This window comes from Phyllobates terribilis, unplaced genomic scaffold (assembly GCF_046119375.1).
Source record: "Phyllobates terribilis strain yellow unplaced genomic scaffold, ASM4611937v1 Scaffold_12__6_contigs__length_324123572, whole genome shotgun sequence".
Classification (NCBI taxonomy): domain Eukaryota; kingdom Metazoa; phylum Chordata; class Amphibia; order Anura; family Dendrobatidae; genus Phyllobates; species Phyllobates terribilis.
Window position 1 is genome coordinate 4875166 of NW_027362772.1, and position 20312 is coordinate 4895477.

At 46.5% G+C, this 20312-nt stretch overlaps 1 protein-coding gene across 1 annotated transcript; it reads right to left on the minus strand.

Annotated features, from left to right (window-relative positions):
* Positions 1-257: 257 nt before the first annotated feature.
* Positions 258-3064, minus strand: LOC141172919 (basic phospholipase A2-like). Its single transcript, XM_073657536.1, has 4 exons — positions 2926-3064; positions 2613-2757; positions 1130-1230; positions 258-474 (listed from the first exon to the last, which is right to left on the minus strand). Exons 1-4 carry the CDS (start codon positions 3023-3025, stop codon positions 266-268), a joined length of 555 nt encoding a protein of 184 aa, XP_073513637.1. The 5' UTR covers positions 3026-3064; the 3' UTR covers positions 258-265.
* Between the last annotated feature and the right edge of the window lie 17248 nt (positions 3065-20312).

Here is a 20312-nt window from a genome sequence, read left to right on the forward strand (position 1 = left end):
CTCTGGAGTATAATACAGGATATAACTCAGAATCAGTAATGTAATATATGTACACGGTGACAACACCAGCAGAATAGTGAGTGCAGCTGTGGAGTATAATACAGGAGGTAACTCAGGATCAGTAATGTAATGTATGTACACAGTGATTGCACCAGCAGAACATAGATGTTGTATATCTCCCCATGTCGATGATATCACAGCAGCCTTCTTTGTCTTGTCCTCGGTTTCTAATAACAATTAATTGGAGGAATACAGTGTAAAGATCTTATGAGATCTGAGACGTTAAAAATGGATATATTTCTAACAACTTCGTGAAGAATGATTTATCATCACTGCATGGATTAATTTTCTTGTAACACTTTTCTCCATATTTTGTGTTGTCTTCTGAATTCTTGGTGTCCATTAGACACATCACGGCTTTCCAGTCGCACTCACAGGCTTGTGTGGCACAATCTCCTATGTACCTATTCTGATCTGCGGGAGTAACAGAAACATTTATCATTATGAAGGATCCGCGCCTGAGAGATGAGACAAAGGAGCTGTAATCTGATTTAATAGTGAATGGTGCGGACAACAAATTTCCAGTTTATGTGAAAAGAATGAAAGACGTTTTATAAAATACCTCAGCCGTGATAAAGCGACTTCTCGTGGAGTAAATAAAGTTTAATGGCTGCCGATTCTGAATGCAATACTTCTGTATCTTTCTAATAGGCTTTAAACCGATTAGTCAAACAGTTTGCACGACCTGACAAATTCATTATAATATATAGCAGGAAAATGGCATAATGTAATATAGAAATAAACTCTGATCCGTGACTAGAGCACAGTTCTGTCCCTGGTGCCCGGCAGCTGAACGATGCACCAGATTCACTATGACCTCTACGCTTCTACGGAGCGTCTTACTCCAGCGCACCCGGAATCATGACTGGAAATGAAAACATCAGTTTTGGTGAATCGGGGCCGTTATACCTAAAACTCCTATACAAGTTTAATGTCTCTGAATGAAGTGAATGATCTAGAACATTTTTATCTCTATGTAAAAAAATTGTGCTCACAGCTGAGGGTTTGTTACACTCGTATCTCACAATGTCACCTTGTATCTTGACCCCAAAGAGATCGGAGCACTTACCACAAGTGATGATCCCGTTGCTGTAAGTGTAAGTGTATTTCTGATATCCATTGAAACAGAAAATAATATTGTTATAGCAGCATCGTCGTATACCGCAGCACCTGAGGGAGCAAGAGAGTAATGTCACCGGGGCGAAACTATAATGTGTTCAATCCCACCTGGACCCTGCAGGCAAAAAAGAAAAAAATCCTGGTGGTCTGTAGGAGAAGACCCTTACTATTAACCCTTGTGTGTGCGTCAGCACGATGACTGCACGTTGGCCTGTCCGGACCTTGTCAGCGGACTCATCCGGATCCTGTATTAGGTGAATATCTGATGTTTTCTATATAATAGAAGCTTGTAGGGGTATCATAAACAATGGGGACCCTCATACACTGCGGGGGTAATTGTGGGGGTCCCTGAAATGGTGTGTGAGGGTCCTCATACTTTATAGGAACTACTCTTGGGGGACTTGCAAAACGTGGGGGCTATTATAGAGTTTAATAACTCTCTGATTAATCTAGTAAATGTCACCTGCAGTCCTATGTAACAGCACAGATAGCACAGTGATAACTCTCTGAGTACAGATAATGTAGTAGATGTCACCTGCAGTCCTATGTAACAGCACAGATAGCACAGTGATAACTCTCTGAGTACAGATAATGTAGTAGATGTCACCTGCAGTCCTATGTAACACCACAGATAACACAGTGATAACTCTCTGAGTACAGATAATGTAGCTGTTGTCACCTGCAGTCCTATGTAACAGCACAGATAACACAGTGATAACTCTCTGAGTACAGATAATGTAGTAGATGTCACCTGCAGTCCTATGTAACAGCACAGATAGCACAGTGATAACTCTCTGAGTACAGATAATGTAGTAGATGTCACCTGCAGTCCTATGTAACACCACAGATAACACAGTGATAACTCTCTGAGTACAGATAATGTAGCTGTTGTCACCTGCAGTCCTATGTAACAGCACAGATAACACAGTGATAACTCTCTGAGTACAGATAATGTAGTAGATGTCACCTGCAGTCCTATGTAACAGCACAGATAGCACAGTGATAACTCTCTGAGTACAGATAATGTAGTAGATGTCACCTGCAGTCCTATGTAACACCACAGATAACACAGTGATAACTCTCTCAGTACAGATAATGTAGCTGTTGTCACCTGCAGTCCTATGTAACAGCACAGATAACACAGTGATAACTCTCTGAGTACAGATAATGCAGTAGATGTCACCTGCAGTCCTATGTAAAACCACAGATAACACAGTGATAACTCTCTGAGTACAGATAATGTAGCAGATGTCACCTGCAGTCCTATGTAACACCACAGATAACACAGTGATAACTCTCTGAGTATAGATAATGTAGTAGATGTCACCTGCAGTCCTATGTAACACCACAGATAACACAGTGATAACGCTCTGTGTTTTATCTGTGGTGTTACATAGGACTGCAGGTCACGTCTTGTATAGATTTTCACTTACCTTTCAATATGACCCAATAATTGATCACTTGCTGTTGTCGCACAATAGCATCCATAAGGAAGAGCATCTGATATCTCTTTGCTCGTTGTTTCCTTCAGCATATCTGTGAAATCTTTGAGATGGATTATGACGCCGTCCACTGACCCTAGAAGATAAAAGCCGCCATCACTTGTTGTGTGACACTGATCGGAGCAGTCACCAGGAGTGACGGATGTTACAGGGAATATTCCTCTTCTGGATCAGGAGCTGCCTGGAGATCAGTCCCTACTATATTCCCATTACCTGAGGGGCTCCAGATAATATCAGGACTTACCGAGACTAAGGAGGAGCAGCAGACAGGTTATCATTGTGCCCAGGAGACAGAGGGGAATATCCAGGAGAAGACGATCTGTAAGAACAGCAGATATCACCATGCTTTATATCCTCCTGATATCTGCACTACATATTCCTACCACTAGGTGGGGCTGCAGAGCGCTAGCTGCTATTGGCTGCCTGGGGGCTTATTACCTAATAACAGCATTATATGATCAGGTGATCGTGTACAGAAACATTAACCCTTACCTGTACAGTACATGTGAATTTAGGGAAACAAAATTGTTCCCACGGAATCAATAGGTGGTGGAATGTGTGTGATAGAGATGAGCGGTGTTCGACTAGAACTGTTCGCCAATCTCAAATTCGAGCTGTTTTGGGCGGTGTTCGAGTTGTTCGACGAACCCGAACGATTTGCAAAAAATTCGGCTGTTCGAGGTTATGTTCAATAACTGTTCGTGCACCAAAAGCGTGTCCTGCATTTCTGGCGCTATTTAGAGCACCAATCATGCAGGGATTGTCTGCCACTCACTGTAATGCCACAGCCATGGTGGTTGTGGCATTACAGTGATTGCCCAAATCGATGGGAACAGTGCTCACAGTGAAACATGAAAAGCCGGCAATTCAGCAGCGGCATACACCGGTACCCGACAATTTAGAACAGAAAGAATAGAGCATCACACATAGATTAGATAGATAGAAACATGTCAGTCACATATATATGAAGTACAGTGACAGTGTTGATTACTGTACTTGTCATTTCGTGTTAAAATAAAGGATTTATTTAAAAAAAATTGGTGTGGGGTTCCCTGTAATTTTAGTCTCTAGCGGAGGTTAAGCAGACGGCTGGGGCAGATGTTTGAAGCCTGGGAAGGGGGTAATACCCACGGAGCTTCCCTGGCTACTAATATCAGCCCCCAGCTGAATACCTAGCCTTTACTAGCTATTAAAATGGGGGACCCCCTATTTTAATAGCTAGCAAAGGCTAAGCAGACAGCTGGGGGCTGATATTAATAGCCAAGGAAGGGTGCCATGAATATTGGCCCCCTCCCAGGCTAGAAACACCAGCCATCAGCCGCCCCAGAAATGACGCATCCATAGGATGCGCCAATTCTGGCACTTAGCCTCGCTCTTCCCACTGCCCTGTAGCGGTGGCAGTGGGGTAATAGGGCTGGGGTTGATGTCAGCTTATAATGCCAGCTGACATCAAGCCCAGGTTAGTAATGGAGAGGCGTCTATAAGACACCCCCATTACTAACCCCATAGTCAAAGTTAAAAGAAAACACAAACACCCAGAATAAAGTCCTTTAATTGAAATAAAGACACAATACTTTATTGTTCTAAATTAAACCATACTTACCATCACGCCCATTCCAGCTGAAGCCAATGATCTCCTGCAATAAAAGAAAAATAATAAAGCAACATCATCCTTACCTTTCCATGGTTCCCACGACAGCTTCAGCTCTGCTACATCGAGATGACAGGCTGGACCACAGCAGAACGCTGTCATCCAGCCTGTCATCCCGCAGACACTGAGAAGCGCAGGCATGCTTGCGCTCCTCAGTGTCTGGCTGTGACGGCATAAAGATGAGACGAGTTCATGTCCAATGAACTCAGCTCACCTCATGCACGTCACTGACAGCGTGGGAAAATTCTCCTGCACTCAGCGCTTCAGTGTGAGAATTTTCCCACGCTGTCAGTGACGTGCATGAGGTGCGCCGAGTTCATTGGACATGACCTCGGCTCATCTGGATGCCGTTACAGCGAGACACTGAGAAGCGCAAGCATGCCTGTGCTTCTCAGTGTATGCGGGATGACAGGCTGGATGGCAGTGTTCTGCTGCGGTCCAGCCTGTCATCTCGATGTAGCAGAGCTGGAGCCGTCCTGGGAACCACGGAAAGGTAAGGTTGATGTTGCTTTATTATTTTACTTTTATTGCAGAAGACATTGGCTTCAGCTGGAATGGGCGTGATGGTGAGTATGGTTTAATTTAGAACAATAAAGAATTGTGTGTTTATTTCAATTAAAGGACTTTATTCTGGGTGTTGTGTTTTTTTTAAATACTTTACTAGAAATTCATGGCAGTCATGTCTAATATTGGCGTGACCCCATGAATTTCGGGCTTAGGGCCAGCTGATAATGCCAAGCCGGCCCTAACCCCTTTATTACCCAGTGAGCCACCGCACCAGGGCCCTGGATGAGTTGGGTACAGCGCCAGAAGATGGTGCTTCTATGAACGCGCCATTTTCCGGGGTGGCTGCGGACTGTAATTTTCAGCGAGGGGGGGGGGCAGAAAGCTTGGGCATCCCTGCGCTGTAGATTCCAGCCCCCAGCTGCCTAGTTGTACCTGGCTGGACCCAAAAATAGGGCGAAGCTCCACGTATTTTTTTTTTAATTATTTCATGATATTCATGAAATAATTAAGAAAAAAGGGCTTCCCTATATTGTTGTGTCCGGCCAGGTACAAATAGGCAGCTGGTGGTTGGGGGCAGCCCGTCCCTGCCTGCTGTACCTGGCTGGACACAAATATAGTGCGAAGCCCCACGTCAATTTTTTTTTAATTATTTCATGAAATAATTAAAAAAAAAAAGGGCTTCCCTATATTGTTGTGTCCGGCCAGGTACAAATAGGCAGCTGGTGGTTGGGGGCAGCCCGTTCCTGCCTGCTGTACCTGGCTGGACACAAATATAGTGCGAAGCCCCACGTCAATTTTTTTTTAATTATTTCATGAAACTAGATGGTGGCCCGATTCTAACGCATCGGGTATTCTAGAATATGTATGCCGCAGACCCGGCGCAATCAGCAGAGCGGTGTTTAAATTTGGCGCCAAAATCGCTGATTGGTCACGGCCGGCGGTCGCGACTAATCAGCAGAGCGGGGTTTAAATTTTGCACCAATAATGCTGATTGGTCGCGGCCAGCGAACGTGACCAATCTGCAGAGCGGGGTTTAAATTTTGCGCCAATAATGCAGATTGGTTGCGGTCGCGACCAATCAGCAAAGCGGTGTTTAAATTTGGGGCCAATAATGGTGATTGGTCACGACCGCGACCATTCAGCAGAGCGGTGTTTAAATTTGGCGGCAATAATGTTGATTAGTCGCGGCCGGCGGTCGCGACCAATCAGCAGGGCGGGGTTTAAATTTGGCACCAATAATGCTGATTGGTCGCAATCGCCGGCCGCGACCAATCATTTGGCGCCAAAATCGCTGATTGGTCGCGGCCGGCAACCGTGACCAATCAGCAGAGCGGGGTTTAAATTTGGCGCCAATACTGCTGATTGGTCGCGGACGGCGACCGCGACTAATCAGCAGAGCGGTGTTTAAATTTTGCGGCAATATTGCTGATTGATCTCGGTCAGCGACCGCGATCAATCAGCAGAGCGGTGTTTAAATTTGGTGCCAATAATGCTGATTAGTCGCGGCCGGCATCCGCGACCAATTAGCAGAGCGGGGTTTAAATTTGGCGCCAATCTCGCTGATTGGTCGCGGCTGGAGTCCGCGACCAATCAGCAGAGCGTTGTTTAAATTTGGCGCCAAGCTCGCTGATTGGTCGCGGCCGCTATTTAAATGTGGCGCCCAAATCGGTGATTGGTCGCGGGCAGCGTCCGCGACCAATCAGCAGAGCGGTGTTTAACTTTAGCGCCAAGATCACTGATTGGTCGCGTGCGGAGAGCCCGACCAATCAGCGAATCGTATTGGTGAGGACAGGGGAGCGCCGCTGCCTGGTCGGATACTTCCGCTGCGAGAAGCCGGGAGATGAGCGACTGCTCGCAGCAGAAGTATCCCGACCTGCAGCGCCGCTCCCCGGTCCTCCCTTGACACGCTAGCCGCTGATGTCCCCACAGTATCCGCATGGTGTTACAAAGATCCGGACATTTGTGTTAAAAATCGCTGATTGGTCGCAGGCGCTGCCCGCGACCAATCACCGATTTGGGCGCCAAATTTAAATATCGGTCGCGACCAATCACCGATCTTGGCTCCACATTTAAACACCGCTGTGCTGATTGGTCGCCGACGCTGGGCGTGACCAATCACCGATTTTGGCGCCACATTTAAATAGCGTCCGCGACCAATCAGTACAGCGGTGTTTAAATGTGGAGCCAAGATGGGTGATTGGTCGCGGCCGATATTTAAATTTGGCGCCCAAATCGGTGATTGGTCGCGGGCAGCGCCAGCGACCAATCAGCGATTTTTAACACAAATGTCCGGACCTTTGTAACACCATGCGGATACTGTGGGGACATCAGCGGCTAGGGTGTGAAGGGAGGACCGGGGAGCGGCGCTGCGGGTCGGGATACTTCTGCTGCGAGCGCCCGCTCCTGTCACGGGTTCTCGCAGCGGAAGTATCTGCACAGGCAGCGCCGCTGACATCCATGCGGCTAGGGTGTAAAGGGAGGACCGGGGAGCGGCGCTGACATCAATTGGTCGCGGCCGCTATTTAAATGTGCCGCACAAATCGGTGATTGGTCGCGGTCTTGACCCGTGACCAATCACCGATTTGTGCGCCAAATTTAAATATCGGCCGCGACCAATCACCGATCTTGGCTCCACATTTAAACAACGCTGTGCTGATTGGTCGCGCCCGATATTTAAATGTGGCGCCCAAATCGGTGATTGGTCGCGGTCTTGGCGCGCGACCAATCACTGATCTTGCCGCCAAAGTTAAACACTACTGTGCTGATTGGTCGCGGACGCTGCCCGCGACCAATCACCGATTTGTGCGCCAAATTTAAATATCGGCCGCGACCAATCACCGATCTTGGCTCCACATTTAAACAACGCTGTGCTGATTGGTCGCGCCCGATATTTAAATGTGGCGCCCAATTCGGTGATTGGTCGCGGTCTTGGCGCGCGACCAATCACTGATCTTGCCGCCAAAGTTAAACACTACTGTGCTGATTGGTCGTGGCCGATATTTAAATTTGGCGCACAAATCGGTGATTGGTCGCGGGCAGCGTCCGCGACCAATCAGCACAGTAGTGTTTAACTTTGGCGGCAAGATCAGTGATTGGTCGCGCGCCAAGACCGCGACCAATCACCGATTTGGGCGCCACATTTAAATATCGGCCGCGACCAATCAGCACAGCGTTGTTTAAATGTGGAGCCAAGATCGGTGATTGGTCGCGGCCGATATTTAAATTTGGCGCACAAATCGGTGATTGGTCGCGGGCAGCACAGCGGTGTTTAACTTTTGCGGTAAGATCAGTGATTGGTCGGGTCCGAAGACCGCGATCAATCATCGAATCGTCTTGGTGAGAACCGGGGAGCGGCGCTGCCTGAGCGGCTACTTCCGCTGCGAGAACCCGGGACATGAGCGGGCACTCGCAGCTGAAGTATCCCGACCCGCACTGCCGCTCCCCGGTCCTCCCTTCCGCATGGAGGTCAGCGACGCCGGCGGTCCTTCCGCTGCTTCCGGGCGGGAGATGAGCGCCTCGCGCCGCTCATCTCCCGGCTGCATCTCCGTCCCGCAGATGGGTCCGGCGGTCGGGGTCCTTCTGCTGTTACCGGCCGGGAGATGAGCGCCTCGCGCCGGTCATCTCCCGGCTGCACGGCCGCTCAGCTCCGTCCTGCAGATTAGCCGCTAACGGCTGCCATCTTTTTTCAGAAATCCCGCGGCGCTGATTGGCCACTGCCGCACCAATGAGCGACGCGGGATTTCCTGGACAGACGAGATAAGACAATTATATAGTAGATAATTTTAAAAAAAAAAGGGCTTCCCTATATTGTTGTGTCCGGCCAGATACAAATAGGCAGCTGGTGGTTGGGGGCAGCCCGTTCCTCCCTGCTGTACCTGGCTGGACACAAATATAGTGCGAAGCCCCACGTCAATTTTTTTAAATTATTTCAGGAAATTCATGAAATAATTTAAAAAAAATTGACGTGGGGCTTCACACTATATTTGTGTCCAGCCAGGTACAGCAGGCAGGAAAGGGCTGCCCCCAACCACCAGCTGCCTATTTGTACCTGGCCGGACACAACAATAGAGGGAAGCCCTTTTCTTCTTAATTATTTCATGAATTTCATGAAATAATTAAAAAAAAAAAATATGTGGGGCTTCGCCCTATTTTTGGGTCCAGCCAGGTACAACTAGGCAGCTGGGGGCTGTAATCTGCAGCGCAGGGAGGCCCAAGCTTTCTGGGCCCCCCCTGCTGCAAATTGCAGTCCGCAGCCACCCCGGAAAATGGCGCGTTCATAGAAGCGCCATCTTCTGGCGCTGTACCCAACTCATCCAGGGCCCTGGTGCGGTGGCTCACTGGGTAATAAAGGGGTTAGGGCCAGCTTGGCATTATCAGCTGGCCCTAAGCCCGAAATTCATGGGGTCACGCCAATATTAGACATGACCGCCATGAATTTCTAGTAAAGTATTTAAAAAAACACAACACCCAGAATAAAGTCCTTTAATTGAAATAAAGACACAATTCTTTATTGTTCTAAATTAAACCATACTTACCATCACGCCCATTCCAGCTGAATTCTCTTCTCTATATTATTTCCCATCTTCTCTTCTCTATATTATTTCCCATCTTCACTTCTCTATATTATTTCCCATCTTCTCTTCTCTATATTATTTCTCATCTTCACTTCTCTATATTATTTCCCATCTTCTCTACTCTATATTATTTCCCATCTTCTCTTCTCTATATTATTTCTCATCTTCTCTACTCTATATTATTTCCCATCTTCTCTTCTCTATATTATTTCCCATCTTCTCTTCTCTATATTATTTCCCATCTTCACTTCTCTATATTATTTCCCATCTTCTCTACTCTATATTATTTCCCATCTTCTCTACACTATATTATTTCCCATCTTCTCTTCTCTATATTATTTCCCATCTTCTCTTCTCTATATTATTTCCCATCTTCACTTCTCTATATCATTTCCCATCTTCACTTCTCTATATCATTTCCCATCTTCACTTCTCTATATCATTTCCCATCTTCACTTCTCTATATCATTTCCCATCTTCACTTCTCTATATCATTTCCCATCTTCTCTTCTCTATATAATTTCCTATCTTCACTTCTCTATATTATTTCCCATCTTCACTTCTCTATATTATTTCCCATCTTCTCTTCTCTATATTATTTCCCATCTTCTCTTCTCTTTATTATTTTCCATCATCTCTTCTCTATATTATTTCTCATCTTCACTTCTCTATATTGTTTCCCATCTTCTCTATATTATTTCCCATCTTCACTTCTCTAAATTATTTCCCATCTTCACTTCTGTATATTAATTCCCATCTTCACTTCTCTATATTATTTCCCATCTTCTCTTCTCTATTTTATTTCCCATCTTCACTTCTCTATATTATTTCCCATCTTCTCTTCTCTGTATTATTTCCCAACTTCACTTCGCTATATTATTTCCCATCTTCTCTTCTCTATATTATGTCCCATCTTCTCTTCTCTATATTATTTCCCATCTTCTCTTCTCTGTATTATTTCCCAACTTCACTTCGCTATATTATTTCCCATCTTCTCTTCTCTATATTATTTCCCATCTTCTCTTCTCTATATTATGTCGCATCTTCTCTTCTCTATATTATTCCCATCTTCACTTCTCTATATTATTTCCCATCTGCACTTCTCTATATTAATTCCCATCTTCTCTTCTCTATATTATTTCCATCTTCACTTTTCAATATTATTTCCCATCTTCACTTCTCTATATTATTTCCCATCTTCACTTCTCTATATTATTTCCCATCTTCACTTCTCGATATTATTTCCCTGCTTCACTTCACTATATTATTTCCCATCTTCACTTCTCTATATTATTTCCCATCTTCTCTTCTCTTTATTATTTCCCACCTTCTCTTCTTTATATTATTTCCCATCTTCTCTTCTCTTTATTATTTCCCATCTTCTCTTCTCTTTATTATTTCCCATTATCTCTTCTCTATATTCTTTCCCATCTTCACTTCTCTATATTATTTCCCATCTTCACTTCTCTATATTCTTTCCCATCTTCACTTCTCTATATTATTTCCCATCTTCACTTCTCTATATTCTTTCCCATCTTCACTTCTCTATATTATTTCCCATCTTCTCTTCTCTATATTATTTCCCATTTTCGCTTCTCTATATTATTTCCCATCTTCATTTTGCTATATTATTTCCCATCTTGTCTTCTCTATATTATTTCCCATCTTGTCTTCCCTATATTATTTCCCATCTTGTCTTCTCTATATTATTTCCCATCTTGTCTTCACTATATTATTTCCCATCTTGTCTTCTCTATATTATTTCCCATCTTGTCTTCTCTATATTATTTCCCATCTTGTCTTCTCTATATTATTTCCCATCTTGTCTTCTCTATATTATTTCCCATCTTGTCTTCCCTATATTATTTCCCATCTTGTCTTCTCTATATTATTTCCCATCTTGTCTTCTCTATATTATTTCCCATCTTGTCTTCTCTATATTATTTCCCATCTTCACTTCTCTATATTATTTCTCAGCTTCTCTCTGCGGAATTTTGCAGCTAACGCCCCCAGGCCACAGTGCTAAATTCGCACATTTCACGACTGCTTGCGTTGGAAATGTTGCCTTTTAGGCTCGTGGAGACGGAATCCTTCCGCATCCTTATGGCGGTGGCCATCCCTCGGTACTCCATCCCCAGCCGACACTATTTTGCCCGGTGTGCCATCCCCCACTACACAAGCACGTGTCCCAAAACATCTGTCGTGCCCTCAACAACGCAGTTACTGGGAGAGTACACCTGACAACAGACACGTGGACAAGTGCTTGTGGCCAGGGAGGGTAGATCTCCCTGATATCACACTGGGTAAACATAGTGGAAGTCGGGACCCAGTCGGACCTTGGGACGGAACACATCCTCCCCACACAAAGGATTGCGGGCCCTATGTCAGTCAGAGTTGCCCCCACAGTGTACAGCTCTTGCGCGTCATCCTCCTCATGTTCAGCCTCCATCTCAGATATCACCACATCAGTTACAAGCTGGAAGCACTGCTGTACTGCCTCCCCCAAGCGGCAACAGGCTGTGCTGAAACTCATAAGCTTAGGTGATAAACCTCACACTGCTTGTGAGTTGTAGACAGCTGTGAAAGAGCAGGCAGATCTGTGCTGAGACAACAGAACCTACATCCAGGCATTGTCGTGTGTGACAATGACTGTAACCTGGTGGCGGCTCTGAGGCGAGGCGAGATCACACACGTACCATGCCTGGCTCATTTGCTTAACCTCGTGGTTCAGCAGTTTCTTAAATCGTACCCCGAGTTTCCAGATCTGCTCATGAAAGTACGCCGCCTGTCAGCTCATTTTCTCAAGTCGGATACAGCTTCCGCTGCCCTTGCTGTGTTGCAGCAGCGTTTGCAGCTTCCGGCACACCGACTGGTGTGTGATGTCCCCACAAGTTGGAAATCTACCCTCCACATGTTGCAAAGGATTTGTGAGCAGAAGAGAGCAGTTGTGGAGTACCAGCTGCAACAAGGCCATCGATATTCAGGTCAGACTCCACATCTAAGACCTCAGGATTGGACCTGGATGTCTGACATATGTACCATCCTCACAAGCTTTGAGGAGGCCACCAAGATGGTGAGTGGCGATGACGCCGTCATTAGTGTCAGCATCCCATTTGTCTGTCTTTTGCAATGCTCTCTGCAGAGAATTAAAGAGGATGCATTGCAGCCAGAGTATGATGAGATGGATCAAGAAGCCATAGTGGGTGATTACACACAGCCCAGCCTTATCTCATCCCAACGTGCATTGGGGGACAATGAGGGAGAGGAGGAGGAGGAGGAGGAGTAAGAACAGGAGCTGGTATCATGCGCTGCAGACAGTAGTACCTGTACAACTGTCATACCGTCGGTTCAGCGTGGATGGCCTGAGGACAGGGGGGAGGAGAAGGAGGAGAACATGGTCAGTCGTCATCTTGGTGAAGACACGGAAATCTTGCCCGTTACCAGTCTGGCACGCATGGCTGACTTTATGTTACGCTGCCTTAACCGTGACCCTCGCGTTGTCAAAATGTTGGGTGACAGTCATTACTGGCTGGTGACACTTGTAGACCCCGGCTACAAGGAGAACTTTCACTCTCTTATTCCTGAGGTGGAGAGGTCTACAAAAATGGTGCAGTACCAGAAGGCCCTTGCTGCAGAACTGTTAAAAAAATTCCCATCTGAACACGCTCGCGGCAGAGGTCACAGTTCTTTGACCAACCAAAGAGTACAAGCGAGAGAGAGGCAACTCCAATCCAGCAGAGGCGGGGGAACAATGTCAACGTTCTGGGACAGTTTTCTCAGACCCTCCCTTCGGACAGACCCTGAGGCGTGGGGTACTCTCACAAGGAGTGGAAAGTTTCAAAAGATGGTGAGGGAGTACCTTGTCGACCGTACCAGCATCCTCCGTGATTCCTCTGTGTCTTTTAATTATTGGGTATCCAAGCTGGACACTTGGAATGAACTCGCTCTGTATGCCTTGGAGGTCCTGGCCTGCCCTGCCGCTAGCGAGTTATCGGAGCGTGTTTTTAGTGCCACTGGGGGAATTATAGCTGATGAGCGCACTCGCCTGTCAACTGACAATGCTGACAAGCTGACCCTTATCAAAATGAACAAGGGCTGGATTGGGCCAGACTTCTCATCACCACCAACTGACAGCAGAGTAACATAAAGTCAAATCCACTGTGTTATTTCGGGAGGTGTATTCACATGCACCGCTTCACACCCACACATTGGTATATGGTCCTCATTTCGGCTGTTTTATGTTCTTCTCCTTATCCTCAGCGACCACCACCACTATACCAACAGGGTGACCATGGTCGTGTTGCCATTATTGAAAGTACCTCCATCCTTATTTTTGTCAGCTTTTGCATGGAAGGCATAAGCAAAGATTGTGGTAGACGCACTCCCCAATAATGGGAATAATATTTTTAAGATGCTGTACTGTATGGCTCTTGTAAGGGGCATTAAAAGCTTCTTGTTATAACACTCTGACCTCCACGTCTCTTGTAAGGGGCATTAAAAGCATCTTGTTATACCACTATGACCTCCACATCTCTTGTAAGCGGCATTAAAACCGCCTTGCTATACCACTCTGACCTCCACGTCTCTTCCAAAGGGAATTAAAATCATCTTGTTATACCAGTCTGACCTCCACGTCTCTTGTAAGGGGCATTAAAAGCGTCTTGTTAAGCTACTGGGACCTCCACGTCTCTTCTGAGGGGCATTAAAAGTGTCTTGTTATACCATTCTGACCTCCACGTCTCTTGTAAGGGGCATTAAAAGCGTCTTGTTATACCACTCTGACCTCCACGTCTCTTGTAAAGTGCATTAAAAGTGTCTTGTTAAGCTACTGGGACCTCCATGTCTCTTCTGAAGGGCATTAAAACCATCTTGTTATACCACTCTGACCTCCACGTCTCTTATAAGGGGCATTAAAAGCATTTTGTTATACCACTCTGACCTCCACGTCTCTTGTAAGGGGCATTAAAAGCATCTTGTTATACCACTCTGACCTCCACGTCTCTTGTAAGGGGCATTAAAAGCGTCTTGTTATACCACTCTGACCTCCACGTCTATTGTAAGGGGCATTAAAAGCATCTTGTTATACCACTCTGACCTCCACGTCTCTTGTAACGGGCATTAAAACCGTCTTGTTATACCACTCTGACCTCCAAGTCTCTTGTAAGGGGCATTAAAAGAGTCTTGTTATACCATTCTGATATCCACGTCTCTTGTAAGGGGCATTAAAAGCGTCTTGTTATACCACTCTGACCTCCATGTCTCTTGTAAGGGGCATTAAAAGTGTCTTGTTAAGCTACTGGGTCCTCCATGTCTCTTCCGAGGGGCATTAAAACCGTCTTGTTATACCACTCTGACCTCCACGTCTCTTATAAGGGGCATTAAAAGCATTTTGTTATACCACTCTGACCTCCACGTCTCTTGTAAGGGGCATTAAAAGCGTCTTGTTATACCACTCTGACCTCCACGTCTCTTGTAACGGGCATTAAAACCGTCTTGTCATACCACTCTGATCTCCAAGTCTCTTGTAAGGGGCATTAAAAGCGTCTTGTTATACCATTCTGATATCCACGTCTCTTGTAAGGGGCATTAAAAGCGTCTTGTTATACCACTCTGACCTCCACGTCTCTTGTAAGGGGCATTAAAAGTGTCTTGTTAAGCTACTGGGACCTCCATGTCTCTTCTGAGGGGCATTAAAACCGTCTTGTTATACCACTCTGACCTCCACATCTCTTATAAGGGGCATTAAAAGCATTTTGTTATACCACTCTGACCTCCACGTCTCTTGTAAGGGGCATTAAAAGCATCTTGTTATACCACTCTGACCTCCACGTCTCTTGTAAGGGGCATTAAAAGCGTCTTGTTATACCACTCTGACCTCCACGTCTATTGTAAGGGGCATTAAAAGCATCTTGTTATACCACTCTGACCTCCACGTCTCTTGTAACGGGCATTAAAACCGTCTTGTTATACCACTCTGACCTCCAAGTCTCTTGTAAGGGGCATTAAAAGAGTCTTGTTATACCATTCTGATATCCACGTCTCTTGTAAGGGGCATTAAAAGCGTCTTGTTATACCACTCTGACCTCCATGTCTCTTGTAAGGGGCATTAAAAGTGTCTTGTTAAGCTACTGGGTCCTCCATGTCTCTTCCGAGGGGCATTAAAACCGTCTTGTTATACCACTCTGACCTCCACGTCTCTTATAAGGGGCATTAAAAGCATTTTGTTATACCACTCTGACCTCCACGTCTCTTGTAAGGGGCATTAAAAGCGTCTTGTTATACCACTCTGACCTCCACGTCTCTTGTAACGGGCATTAAAACCGTCTTGTCATACCACTCTGATCTCCAAGTCTCTTGTAAGGGGCATTAAAAGCGTCTTGTTATACCATTCTGATATCCACGTCTCTTGTAAGGGGCATTAAAAGCGTCTTGTTATACCACTCTGACCTCCACGTCTCTTGTAACGGGCATTAAAACCGTCTTGTCATACCACTCTGATCTCCAAGTCTCTTGTAAGGGGCATTAAAAGCGTCTTGTTATACCATTCTGATATCCACGTCTCTTGTAAGGGGCATTAAAAGCGTCTTGTTATACCACTCTGACCTCCATGTCTCTTGTAAGGGGCATTAAAAGTGTCTTGTTAAGCTACTGGGTCCTCCATGTCTCTTCCGAGGGGCATTAAAACCGTCTTGTTATACTACTCTGACCTCCACGTCTCTTATAAGGGGCATTAAAAGCATTTTGTTATACCACTCTGACCTCCACGTCTCTTGTAAGGGGCATTAAAAGCGTCTTGTTATACCACTCTGACCTCCACGTCTCTTGTAACGGGCATTAAAACCGTCTTGTCATACCACTCTGATCTCCAAGTCTCTTGTAAGGGGCATTAAAAGCGTCTTGTTATACCATTCTGATATCCACGTCTCTTGTAAGGGGCATTAAAAGCGTCTTGTTATACCACTCTGACCTCCACGTCTCTTGTAAGGGGCATTAAAAGTGTCTTGTTAAGCTACTGGGACCTCCATGTCTCTTCTGAGGGGCATTAAAACCGTCTTGTTATACCACTCTGACCTCCACGTCTCTTATAAGGGGCATTAAAAGCATTTTGTTATACCACTCTGACCTCCACGTCTCTTGTAAGGGGCATTAAAAGCGTCTTGTTATACCACTCTGACCTCCACGTCTCATGTAAGGGGCATTAAAAGCGTCTTGTTATACCACTCTGACCTCCACGTCTCTTGTAAGGGGCATTAAAAGCGTCTTGTTATACCACTCTGACCTCCACGTCTCTTGTAAGGGGCATTAAAAGCGTCTTGTTATACCATTCTGATATCCACGTCTCATGTAAGGGGCATTAAAAGCGTCTTGTTAAGCTACTGGGACCTCCACGTCTCTTCTGAGGGGACATTAAATCCGTCTTGTTATACCACTCTGACCTCCATGTCTCTTGTAAGGGGCATTAAAAGCGTCTTGTTATACCACTCTGACCTCCACGTCTCTTGTAAGGGGCATTAGAAGCGTCTTGTTATACCACTCTGACCTCCACGTCTCTTGTAAGGGGCATTAAAAGCGTCTTGTTATACCATTCTGACCTTCACGTCTCTTGTAAGGGGCATTAAAACAGTCTTGTTATACCACTCTGACCTCCACGTCTCTTGTAAGGGGCATTAAAGCATCTTGTTATACCACTCTGACCTCCACGTCTCATGTAAGGGGCATTAAAAGCGTCTTGTTATACCACTCTGACCTCTACTTCTCTTGTAAGGGGCATTAAAAGCATCTTGTTAAGCTACTGGGACCTCCACGTCTCTTCTGAGGGGCATTAAAAGCGTCTTGTTATACCACTCTGACCTCCACGTCTCTTGTAAGGGGCATTAAAAGTGTCTTGTTATACCACTCTGACCTCCACGTCTCTTGTAAGGGGCATTAAAAGCACTTTGTTATTCCACTCTGACCTCCACGTCTCTTGTAAGGGGCATTAAAACTGTCTTGTTATACCACTCTGACCTCCACGTCTCTTGTAAGGGGCATTAAAAGCATCTTCTTATACCATTCTGACCTCCACGTCTCTTATAAAGGGCATTAAAAGCGTCTTGTTATACCACTCTGACCTCCACGTCTCTTGTAAGGGGCATTAAAGCATCTTGTTATACCATTCTGACCTCCACGTCTCTTGTAAGGGGCATTAAAACCGTCTTGTTATACCATTCTGACCTCCACATCTCTTGTAAGGGGCATTAAAAGCGTCTTGTTAAGCTACTGGGACCTCCACGTCTCTTCTGAGGGGCATTAAAAGTGTCTTGTTATACCACTCTGACCTCCACGTCTCTTGTAAGGGGCATTAAAAGCGTCTTGTTATACCACTCTGACCTCCACGTCTCTTGTATGGGGCATTAAAAGTGTCTTGTTAAGCTACTGGGACCTCCATGTCTCTTCTGAGGGGCATTGAAACCATCTTGTTATACCACTCTGACCTCAACGTCTCTTATAAGGGGCATTAAAAGCATTTTGTTATACCACTCTGACCTCCACGTCTCTTGTAAGGGGCATTAAAAGCATCTTGTTATACCACTCTGACCTCCACGTCTCTTGTAAGGGGCATTAAAAGCGTCTTGTTATACCACTCTGACCTCCACGTCTCTTGTAAGGGGCATTAAAAGCGTCTTGATATACTATTCTGATATCCACGTCTCTTGTAAGGGGCATTAAAAGCGTCTTGTTATACCACTCTGACCTCCACGTCTCTTGTAAGGGGCATTAAAAGTGTCTTGTTAAGCTACTGGGACCTCCATGTCTCTTCTGAGGGGCATTAAAACCGTCTTGTTATACCACTCTGACCTCCACGTCTCTTATAAGGGGCATTAAAAGCATTTTGTTATACCACTCTGACCTCCACGTCTCTTGTAAGGGGCATTAAAAGCATCTTGTTATACCACTCTGACCTCCACGTCTCTTGTAAGGGGCATTAAAAGCGTCTTGTTATACCACTCTGACCTCCACGTCTCTTGTAAGGGGCATTAAAAGCGTCTTGTTATACCACTCTGACCTTCAAGTCTCTTGTAAGGGGCATTAAAAGCATCTTGTTATACCATTCTGATATCCACGTCTCTTGTCAGGGGCATTAAAAGCGTCTTGTTAAGCTACTGGGACCTCCACGTCTCTTCTGAGGGGACATTAAATCTGTCTTGTTATACCACTCTGACCTCCATGTCTCTTGTAAGGGGCATTAAAAGCGTCTTGTTATACCACTCTGACCTCCACGTCTCTTGTAAGGGGCATTAAAAGCGTCTTGTTATACCACTCTGACCTCCACGTCTCTTGTAAGGGGCATTAAAAGCGTCTTGTTATACCACTCTGACCTCCACGTCTCTTGTAAGGGGCATTAAAAGAGTCTTGTTATACCACTCTTACCTCCACGTCTCTTGTAAGGGGCATTAAAGCATCTTGTTATACCACTCTGACCTCCACGTCTCTTGTAAGGGGAATTAAAAGCGTCTTGTTATACCACTCTGACCTCTACGTCTCTTGTAAGGGGCATTAAAAGCATCTTGTTAAGCTACTGGGACCTCCACGTCTCTTCTGAGGGGCATTAAAAGCGTCTTGTTATACCACTCTGACCTCCACATCTCTTGTAAGTGTAACGGGTCTGGGAGGCGGAATCTCTGAGCTACTATACAAGGGGGCGGTCCTTGTAAGGGAGCGGGTGGCGACCAGGGAAGACGGGCTAGAAGTCACAGCAGGTGACCGGGACAGTCTCTGAGTGAACGGGCTCGAGGTCACGGCAAGTGACAGGGGCAGTCTCTGGATGAACGGGCTGATGGTCACGGCAAGTGACCGGGGCAGTCTCTGAATGAACGGGCAGATGATCACGGCAAGTGACCGGGGCAGTCTCTGGATGAACGGGCAGGTGGTCACGGCAAGTGACCGGGGCAGTCTCTAGGTAAAGGGTTGGTACGACCTGTGGCGGCTGATGATAGACGTGAGCTCCCAGGTGAGCAGGCGAGAGTCTCTGGATGAACGGGTGGTCACAGCATGTGACGGCGGAGCCTCCAGGAAGACCAACAGACAGGCGGCAGATGGGCGCTCCCAGGTGAGCGGGCAGAAGTCTCTGGACAGGCGGGTGGTCACAGCACGTGACGGCAGAGCCTCCAGGTAGGCTAGCAGACAGGCAGCAGATGAGCGCTCCCAGGTGAGCGAGCAGGAGTCACTGGACAGGCAGGTGGTCACAGCACGTGACGGTGGAGCCTCCAGGTAGGCTAGCAAGCAGGTAGCAGATGTGTGCTCCCAGGTGAGCGGGCAAGCTGGTCCATAGACAGACTGACAAGAGTTGGAAGGCAGACCGTCGGACCTCAGGCAAGCAGGCAGGTGGCTGATGTGCGCTCCCAGGTGAGCGGGCAGGCTGGTCCTTAGACAGACTGACAGGAGTAGTAAGGCAGACCGTCGGACCTCAGACTAGCAGGCAGGTAGCAGATAATCAGGCAGGATTCTGGCAGGTAACTGGCAGGTAACTGGCAACGGGACCTGAGGGCTGAAGCAGAGTAGTGAACAGTGCAACAACATTGCTCGGGCACCTCCATTTTGGAGGAGGTGCCTTATATATGGTGAAGTCCTCCGGCCATTGGCCGGGGACTCCTTAGGACGGCGCGCGCGGCCCCTTTAAGAGGGAGGGAGAGCGCGCGCGCCCTAAGCACAGTGGCCGGGAAGGAGCGCGCGCTGCCAGCAGAGCGGGAGGAGGACGCCGGGCACGGAGCAGAGAGGTGAGGGGAACAGCGTCCCTGCCTAGCAGAGGGCAGGGACGCCGGCGCTACAAGAAGGGGCATTAAAAGCGTCTTGTTATACCACTCTGACCTCCACGTCTCTTGTAAGGGGCATTAAAAGCACTTTGTTATTCCACTCTGA

Bases quoted from the DNA above. Each gene is read 5' to 3' on its own strand.
- LOC141172919 (XM_073657536.1), bottom strand. From the start codon at position 3,025: ATGGTGATATCTGCTGTTCTTACAGATCGTCTTCTCCTGGATATTCCC. The intron at 2,758-2,925 runs GTAAGTCCTGAT...TTTATCTTCTAG, and splicing joins GCTGCTCCTCCTTAGTCTCG to GGTCAGTGGACGGCGTCATA. The intron at 475-1,129 runs GTAAGTGCTCCG...TTACTCCCGCAG, and splicing joins CAACGGGATCATCACTTGTG to ATCAGAATAGGTACATAGGA.